Source organism: Olea europaea, chromosome 8 (assembly GCF_002742605.1).
Source record: "Olea europaea var. sylvestris chromosome 8, O_europaea_v1, whole genome shotgun sequence".
In the NCBI taxonomy this organism is placed as follows: Eukaryota; Viridiplantae; Streptophyta; class Magnoliopsida; order Lamiales; family Oleaceae; genus Olea; species Olea europaea.
Window position 1 is genome coordinate 18,017,834 of NC_036244.1, and position 9,418 is coordinate 18,027,251.

At 33.8% G+C, this 9,418-nt stretch overlaps 1 protein-coding gene across 3 annotated transcripts; it reads left to right on the plus strand.

Moving 5' to 3' along the window:
* Nucleotides 1–393: 393 nt before the first annotated feature.
* LOC111399051 (nicotinate-nucleotide pyrophosphorylase [carboxylating], chloroplastic-like) lies at nt 394–6,182 on the plus strand. 3 transcript variants are annotated; one of them, XR_002703511.1, is made up of 6 exons: nt 394–471; nt 2,147–2,323; nt 3,563–3,630; nt 4,557–4,584; nt 4,994–5,172; nt 5,269–6,182. XR_002703511.1 is itself a non-coding variant. In XM_023026264.1 (5 exons), exons 1-5 carry the CDS (start codon nt 460–462, stop codon nt 5,084–5,086), a joined length of 378 nt encoding a protein of 125 aa, XP_022882032.1. In that variant the 5' UTR covers nt 394–459; the 3' UTR covers nt 5,087–6,182. The 3 variants fall into 3 exon arrangements, 2 of the variants coding, with proteins under 2 accessions (XP_022882032.1, XP_022882033.1); XM_023026264.1 differs by having other exon boundaries at nt 4,994–6,182; XM_023026265.1 differs by lacking the exon at nt 394–471 and adding an exon at nt 496–1,989 and having other exon boundaries at nt 4,994–6,182.
* The last annotated feature ends 3,236 nt before the right edge of the window (nt 6,183–9,418 follow it).

Sequence of the window (9,418 nt, forward strand, 5' to 3'; positions counted from 1 at the left end):
ACATCTGACGGTATGAAGCGTCTGCTCATAGGCGTCAATTAGCCGCGTTTGTAGAGTGGGCGGACAGTTTGTTTCCTCCGAGTTGAATTGACATAAAGTTGATAAGTCACATCAAATAGCCTCATGGAGACGTCAAATCAATTTAAGCCTTAGGTGTAGGACAAATCTCAAATTGGCGGCGGATCTTCTAATCAGGGTCCACTTGATCTCGACCTCGGAGGTGAGATGCTTCGGCAGATCAGTAGTAGGAATCACTATATCACTTCGGAGAAGCTTTGGAAGGGTCGTTTTCAGGTCGGAATAAATGGTGCTGCGGAGGGTCCACTTGATCTCGGCCTCGGAGGTATGACACTTCGGTATCAAGACGTAAATAATCGGGGCATAACAATATTAATTGCTGGAGCTATCTCAAATGCCCTGAAATCTGTCGACCTCTATTTGGAGCAAAATAATCTTAAAATGTGTGTTGAGGTAGAGTATTAATATTTTAGGTTTAATTATTCTAGTTCTTAGACTGAAAATTCGAAACTTCTAATTTCATAAATCATGTGGATCGTCAACATTCTAATATCTTGATTTAGCCTGCCTAAATATAAATGTTGTTTAATCGCTCCTAATTAACTCCAAGTATATAACTTTGGGGAAAGTTCTCTCTCTTTGCACATATGCCATTTTTTATTGTCACGTGTGATCCAATACTGCGAATGTGCAATTGCATCAGTGTGACTGGATACGCTTTGTGTATTTGTTACTCAATTTATTAAATTATTTTCTCTTCACAATTATTGAAACATTGGCTTCGGTACACAGTCAAACTGTTAATTCTTTTGACCAATATATTATGTTCATATGATAAGTTATTACTTAGTTTGGTATTCATTAAAGTTAGATGAAAAATTTATTTAAATTATATGCAATAGCTTTACTGGTCAACAATAGGATGTTACAAAAAATATGAAGGTCATATTTTTTATCCATGGGGAGTGGAGATGGTTTGAATCGATCACATTGGGACGTTACAAGGATGAATCAAACTTTGAATCTGACAAATTCATTGCTTGTGAAGTATGTAGTGCGTATGAGATATTATCCCTTCAGGACCAAAACTTCTTGTTTAAGCGGGGGTGAATCCAACAACTAAAAGAAAGATTGATTCATTGGGATCGTTCCTTTCTTCAAACGGATGGAATAGAAGTAGTAGCCTTTCTTTCCATAAACTTGTTCGAATCGATACTTATTTGAATAAATCATCACGCAGCAAATCAACAAACCCCAAATTGTTGTCTCTTTCCCCTTCAAGTTTACCTACTACACCATTGATATCAACACATCTGAGATTGCCCAATGTTTGGGAGTTCCTCTATTGAATCCCAACAAGCAGGTCTAGATTCAAATTCTCTTTTGCTATAGCCGAACATGAGGGAAAGATCGTTCATACCGATATTGAAAAGATCCTTTTCGAGCATATTTATTGAAACAAATATGATCATCTCGATAAGTTATTCCCTCCATTTATCCCATTGTTGATTGGAAATAGGAAAAATAAATTTCCTTCCTAAGGAAACAATGCTACTCAAGACTATAGTGGATTCATATGATTTCTCTTACTAAACCTGCTGCTTTAGCATTATAAATTGTGTTGTTACTCTTGCTTTTGTTGGGATAAATCTGCCCCTTCCCCTGTTCTCAGATGATGAGATTCCATTGATATAGAGTCAATTCCGATAGACAAATTGGAGGGCCCCATTGGAGTGCATTCCTTTCTTATCTCTTGTACACGTCGAGCCCTTTTTATCCTTGGCCCACTGAGACGTATAGGACTGGTTCACGCTCACCAAAGTCTTTCAGAAGAGTCCATCATACAAAAACTGGATTAAATAAATCAAATACGTGCACAAAGATATAATGGATGATAATTGAAAAATCTGTAGAAATATGAGATTCAAAACTTCGAGGTGCTAGGTTGGTTTCAGGATCTTAAAGTGCATGGTCAGCGTTTCCAACCCCTTTCCTCTGTCTAGCATTGCACACAGTTATAAGTATTTGATTTGTTTAGCTCAATTCTCACATTGTGCATATGCCTCTATATGCACGTTAAAATTTAGTTGTATACTTTGGTAATTGAACACTTCTCTTCTGCTTGAAGATTGAAACCAGGACGCTGCTGGAAGTTATTGAGGTATTGCATTATGCATCCCAAAGGAAGACGTCTGTGACTAAGATAATGCTGGATAATATGGTTGTCCCCTTGTCTAACAGGGATCTTGATGTATCAATGCTTAAAGAAGCTGTGGAGTTGATTAATGGAAGATTTGAGACTGAGGTAATCCTTCATTGTATTTTTCGTTTCTTTATTATCTCAATTGCAGGACTCCCTAAAGAACCATCATTCTTTCTAATACTTAGTTATCGGTCTGGTCATCATCTTATCCACCTATACTCTGACCCATTCCTCTGTCTGCCTTGCAATTGTTAAAATTCTCCTTTGTTTTTCTTGGAAATAAACAAGAATCTGCATAACTAACGAACAATGAAAAAGTGCTTCCTGGTTTACTACTAAAGCTCTTTTTATTGGATAAACTTTCTTGTTTTTGGTGAAAGGTTGAAATTCTCAATGATTTGCTTGTCTTACATACATCCGAATTGGGTATTACTATTATCCTGGAAAAGCATCAGATGGCCAGCTTGAAATCTTGAGGTCCTAAAGTTTATTATCCTAACTGGAAGGATGATTATGTTGGACGTATTTTGCTTCCAAAGGATCCGTCATCATAGTTTCTATGACTGCTAAAATATAGTTAATAAAAACATCTGTTGGTAGAAAAGCATTGCTTCCAACAATTGTGTATTTTGCGTTGGTTACTGTGGCATTAAAATTGAGAGCTTAAGGAAGTAAATACAATTTCAAGGTTTTATAAGAGTTTGTCATATAAAGGTACTTGTGTACATGTTTCAACTGAGAAGCACTTCGTTGCAAAGTTGCCTGTGATTAGACCTCGTCACGCCATTTTTTGTAAATCTAATCCATGTCACAGCATGCAAATTCTGTAAAACTGGTAGAATCGGTATTTCTTGAGCTGAAAGCTTCTGAATTGGGTGCATTTGGTTCAATGATGACCATTAGCAGAATAATGAAAATGCATATATGTGCTGCAGAAACAGCATCTTATGATCTAATATTCACTGCATTACTTTTCCCCTTCTCTGAGGGTTCACTGAATTCAGGACAGATTGTTTATGAATTATTTTAGACATGAACAAAGACAATGGCAAAAAAAAAATATAAGCATCAACGGGAGAGTGAGAAGGGTGTGAAGGATGATTCCTGCCTCGCTGTCTTGCAAGGTGAATAGAAGCAAGGACAATTTACTAAAGTTTTTATCATATGAACTTACGAATGCCACCTCATCTCTTCCCTGTCATTATTCTTGTCTTTGCTTCCAAGCAAATTTTGTTATAATTCATAGCATGCAGTCATATCTTATTTGTTACCATTTGTGTGGCTTTTTAAGATTGCGTAACCTGTATTCTAGCATGTGTTTAATTGCTTCTTTTGGTGCAGGCATCTGGAAATATTACCCTTGACACCGTAAACAAGATTGGACAATCCGGGGTGACCTACATTTCTAGGTGATAATATAAGCATCAACGGGAGAGTGAGAAGGGTGTGAAGGATGGTTCCTGCCTCGCTGTCTTGCAAGGTGAATAGAAGCAAGGACAATTTACTAAAGTTTTATCATATGAACTTACGAATGCCACCTCATCTCTTCCCTGTCATTATTCTTGTCTTTGCTTCCAAGCAAATTTTGTTATAATTCATAGCATGCAGTCATATCTTATTTGTTACCATTTGTGTGGCTTTTTAAGATTGCGTAACCTGTATTCTAGCATGTGTTTAATTGCTTCTTTTGGTGCAGGCATCTGGAAATATTACCCTTGACACCGTAAACAAGATTGGACAATCCGGGGTGACCTACATTTCTAGGTGATATTTATTAATATGTACTTTCCCTATAATTATTTTATTCCCATGGTTACATGTCTTCTATTTTTATTTTTATTTTTTTAAATTGAAAGGAGAATTTTAAGGGTGTGCAAAATGCCAGAGAGTTCAAATTCCGGACAGGCTGGTTTAGTTTGGTTCATAATGGAAATATAAAAATAAAATGTGATTTAAACCAAGACCTTACTACTTCATTCCGTACTTGAGTTCAACAAAGAACTGGAGAACCACAATGGCTAACCAGTTCGTCATTTGTTTTCATTTTTAGCCTTTCACACACACACACACACACACACACACACATATATATATATATATATGTTAATTGGTGGGAAGATCTAATTTCAATGCACCTGCCCACAGCTAATCTAGCTTGTTTTCCAATGGCTAAATTGCTAGATAATTTCACAAAGGCGTTACTGATGTGATAACTAATTCCTTTACGTAATTGAAATACATCAAGTGCCACATCAAAAAAAATATTGGTAAAAGAACCATTGGGGTTTAATTCACTGCCTGATTGTTAGGGACACTGAATGGGTTGGTGGTGCAGGAGCCTTGCCCCCGCGGTACGATACAAGGTATTTCTTGTACGAGCCTTAAAGTCTTGTATGAGCCTGAGTTAGTATAAATAATAATGTTTGTTATCCCTTTTTTTATACTGAATGAAATTATCTCCGCTTCACTCATGTGGACATAGGCACATCATCGAACAACGTAAACATTTGTATTGATTTCTCTATTTTATCTCTTTATTATTGCACATAAAATCCAACAACATTTTTAGAAATCTACGAGTGCTATCCATCACTCATTTCTATCTATTTACAATTAAACAGTTTAACACTTCCAAACATGCTCTTAGAATTGCAAATCTTATTCCTAACAATAATGCCTTCCAATTCAATTGTACTTTGCAATTGAACATAGTCACGGTTGAACATATGGATTCATGTTGTAATTCACTTTGTAATTTTTCCATGTTTGCAGTGGTTCTCTGACACTGTGAAAGCACTCGACGTTTCCCTGAAAATCGACACGGAGCTATCACTTGAAGTTGGGAGGCGTACAAAACAAGCATGATGATATTCTATTCACGCAAAAGACAAAGTAAACCATGTATCTCTTCTCTCGGATTAAAAGGATAGGGGACTGCCGAAAAATATGAGGTGCAAATTATCTCCCTTTCCTCTAGGAAATGCCATCCAAGAGACCATATGTTAGATTGTGCTCAAAACAATGAAATGTGAACTTGTGATTGACAGGCAAACAACTTATCAAATGAGCTGTAAAAATGTAAGTTCCTTGCTGTTTGGGATTTCTCTTGGTACCTTTTTAGAAATACTGAGCCAAATCCTGTTTTACCAAAACAAAGGTTTAAAAAGAAAAAAGGATATGTGCAGAGACCGATCGATTTCTAGGTTTCGTCATAAACCTAATTGGTTACTTCCAATTACGTAAATCATACATATTTACTTGTATGAAATTGTTTGTCATGAATAAGAATTGGCAATTTGGGAAATTCTCTATTCTTTTGTTGTCATCACAGAGAGTTTTGTGGTCTGCCAAATTGTATTTGTGTCGACTAGTAAAGTTGTACTCGAATAGTTTTGAAGGATAATTGGACGTCACTGTTAATTATTCAATAAATGAAGAAAAATAATTGGATTGGATGGACAAGATAGTATTAAAGAAGAAAAAGGATTAAGGTTTGTTTATATAGACTTTTAAGGGGGGAAATGAATAAAACTACTTGCCGAGAACATTTGAGTTATGTGCATGGTATGCTAGATTTGACTTGACAAGATGGGATTAAGGATTAGAGACGTTAAATATTTGTCTATCCATCACATACCCGATATTTATGAAAGGCTAGTTGTTCAACTTATGTTATGCTTGGAGATACTCCGTGCACTGGTATGGCGTCGTGGCCTGTATTGTTTCTGTTATTAACCAGCAACCCTACAAAAAAATTGATACCACTGTAACTATTCCTAGGCTGCTGCCATCTTTATTCTTGATTTTTTGCTTGTGTAGAAGTGGGTAACTGAGTTGGTCTAATGGCCCTAAGTAAACGGCAAAGCCACTACTTGTTTTGAGTACGAATGGATCCTTTCGTGTGTGGCATTGATTGGGCTAGATAGGCTGTACGTGGTGTAGTATTATTGTGACAAGTTTGCTTTTGCCCTTTTAATTTAATTCTAAGGAATTGAAGTCAAGTTTGGTAACTAAAAGGCTTATTTGATTGTAAGTATGAAATTTGTATGAAAATAAAATAAGTTTTTGACAGTAGACTGTTTTGAATTTATTTGCACGAAAATTATCAATTAAATGTGTTTGATTGACTTAACTTTTAATTTAGAAAATATTTTGCTTTTTCATAAAGTTGGGTTTTTTGGAAAGTTTGAATTGTCTAAAAAATAAAAATTTACCCTCTTTCATAAAAAAAAAAATTTCATTGTTTTCGAGAAAATATGGTTAGGTGACCAACTTCTAGAAAATATTTTTTTCAGGAAAAAATGTTAATCAAATACTTGAAAATTATGAACTTGACAAAAGTGTGACATTTTTCAAGAGAAATAAAAATCAGTCAAACACTTATTTTCTTATGTTATTGAGGCCCTAATTTCAACTAGTCTAAGAACTTAAACGGTAAGAAAAAGATAAATTTATGTATTTAAATTTTGTACCGAGCAGTATATAAAAATAAATAGTAATTATATCATGCTCAGCGCATAATTTTTCACTTTTTACGCTACAAAAGTTGCCCCCATGATGTGACTTTTACCATTATCATTGCGCCCCTTGTCGTCTTGTAATTTTATTTCTTAAAAGATATTATTGAGGTGGGTAATAAAATTAGGGGGAAAAATGGTAAATTTAATCCATTGTTAGTCTTTTCTAATTATTTGCAACATGTCCTAATAATCTACACATTTCTTAATCGATGTCATGTAAGAATCCAAATCATAGAAAGGTGAGTCGAACAAAATTACGAAAGGCAATAACTTATCTATTGTTAGCCTTTAATCGATTAAAAAAAATAAGTTTACTTTGGATTGATTATTTGATCGATATCGAGGTCCAAATACCCTCCCCTTAGTCCTAACCATTCTATAATTTCTTAATTGATGTGATGGAAATGCCTTAGTAAAGTGGGAAGAAAAAATTTGAAAAAGCAAAAATTTCGTCTAATATTCATCTTTTTCAATATTGTATAACATGTCCTTTTGATTCTATACATTTCTGAGGAATTGCTGACATTGATTACAGTAAGGTGGACAAAAAAAGGGTAAAATTCTTGTCTATTACAATTTATTTTTTTATTTTTTCAGTTTTTGCATAACAATACCTAATGATTCCATACATATCTTAATTAATGTGATGGAAGTTCTCACATTATAAAAGGGTGGCCCAAACAAAATTAAAAAAAGAAATAAAAATTTTATCTACCATGTTTGGTATACATTCTATTCGACAACCTTTTTGATATTGGACAGTTTTCTTTTCTTTTCTTTTTTTCTATTTAAAACTATTTTTCGTCCCATAATTTTTTGACAACACTTTTTTGTCAATAAAATGGTAAAAATTAATGTACAAATAGAAAATTTCAAATTTTATCTATTATCGATTTTGCTACTTGTGCATCAAAATTGTACAAAAGGGTTATATAATATGATGTGGAGGAAAAAGATCGATGAAAAAGTTGACTGAATTTTAAACAAACAAATGATAGAGTAACATATAACACATATGTTATCTTTGATGTATATATAGTAAGATCTATATTTTTTATATTGCGTTAACATGTCCTGATGATTCCAAACATTCTTGATCGATAAGATAGAAATGTCAGTGTGCTCCAAATTTTATGTTTATGTGATTCATACTACTCCGAAATTGCTATTGGATGTTAGTAGAGAAACAAGGTGGCAGAGTCAAATCAAGTGGCTAAGTAACCTACAAAAAAGGGATCGGGCTTCCTCTTATGTTTTACCTCCTCCAGTCCTCCCTGATAATCAATCAAGAGATATGATTTAATAAGCAATGATGCTTAAATTATGTTAAAGTATTGAAAACATGATAAGTCAATTTCTGTGGATAAGTTTATAGCAGGTCACAATAAATATGTTATTTACCAATGTATTAATGCAACATATCATCAATATTTAATAGATAATTTCTCTCAATATATGTATATTTGAACATTGTATATACTTTAATTTCATAAAGTATGTAAGATACTTGATAACACCGAGGTTCCTATCCACGTGTCATTCTTAAAGGCCAGGAAGGCACACGTTTCAATCCTTAAAGTCATTGTGCACGTACGGTAGATATCTTGTTATTATAATGATCAAACAATCTTCACATGGAGAACTTCAAAACCTTTGTCACACACCTAATAAATGGTTGATTGACTAGATCGATCGATCGACCATCAATATCCCCTAAGAGACCAATCTCTCATGGGTTCTCCATTCTTAACTGAGTGAGTTGGTATCCTTACTTTGGAGGCCATTAACCACGAGCATGCCAATCAACTAGCTACCTAATTTCAACATTATTGTGTAACATAGATCATGTTCTCATTTTTTTCTATTTAAAAGTTTGGCATGACTTTTGAAAATGAAAGGCTACTTTTGAGCTCGTCGGAATGATTTTTTAAATGTATTTTGTCTTATTAGAAGAACTTTTGAAAAAATTAATCTAATTGGCTTTCGTCTATAAAAAGTAGAAGCAAAAATAGAAACTATCAAAAAGACACCATAAATATTACTTGTAACATCAGTGATGAACCCCTTATATGATGAACTCAGATCATATAGGCTATACAACCTACACTTGAAACATTCAAAATGAAGAATTTTTCGAGGTTGGTTGATCCGATTTGAATACAATTATTTGTCGGCTCGATAAATTGGAAGAAAATTTTTTTAAATTTTATTGCATGTTGTTCTTTGTATATCCTTATGGTGCATTTGTTGTCAAACCTTTTCAAGACGGAAAATAAGCGTTTAATGCGAAAACACCAACCCAAAATAGATGTGGGATGAAAATGTTTCTCAAGTTTGAAATAGAATGTATTCCCAAACAAAGGAAAGGTAATCGAACAAGAATTTTGATGTGCACACGCAAACTATGCTGATTGTCCTCTTAATGATATAACCTCGTTCTTTATATGAACAGTGCTTTTTTGTATTTATTTTTATTTTTTTTCCTTTTTATTATTGTGATTTATGCTAGGCTGGTCCAGTAAATGTAGTTATTTTGCCTTATTTTTCGATTCATTTAGGTAAATAGGCAATATATGTGATTTAATCAACAAAAAAAAGTTAATTCGAGATAATAGTGGAAGCAAAAGTTGAAATCGTGAACAATATATAATTTATGTATCATTTATTTATTTCTTTT

What these genes read in the sequence shown, in the direction of transcription:
- LOC111399051 (XM_023026264.1), top strand. An exon ending in ATGGAAGATTTGAGACTGAG is followed by an intron (nt 2,324 to 3,562) that starts GTAATCCTTCAT and finishes CTTTTGGTGCAG; the next exon opens with GCATCTGGAAATATTACCCT. An exon ending in CCCCCGCGGTACGATACAAG is followed by an intron (nt 4,585 to 4,993) that starts GTATTTCTTGTA and finishes CCATGTTTGCAG; the next exon opens with TGGTTCTCTGACACTGTGAA.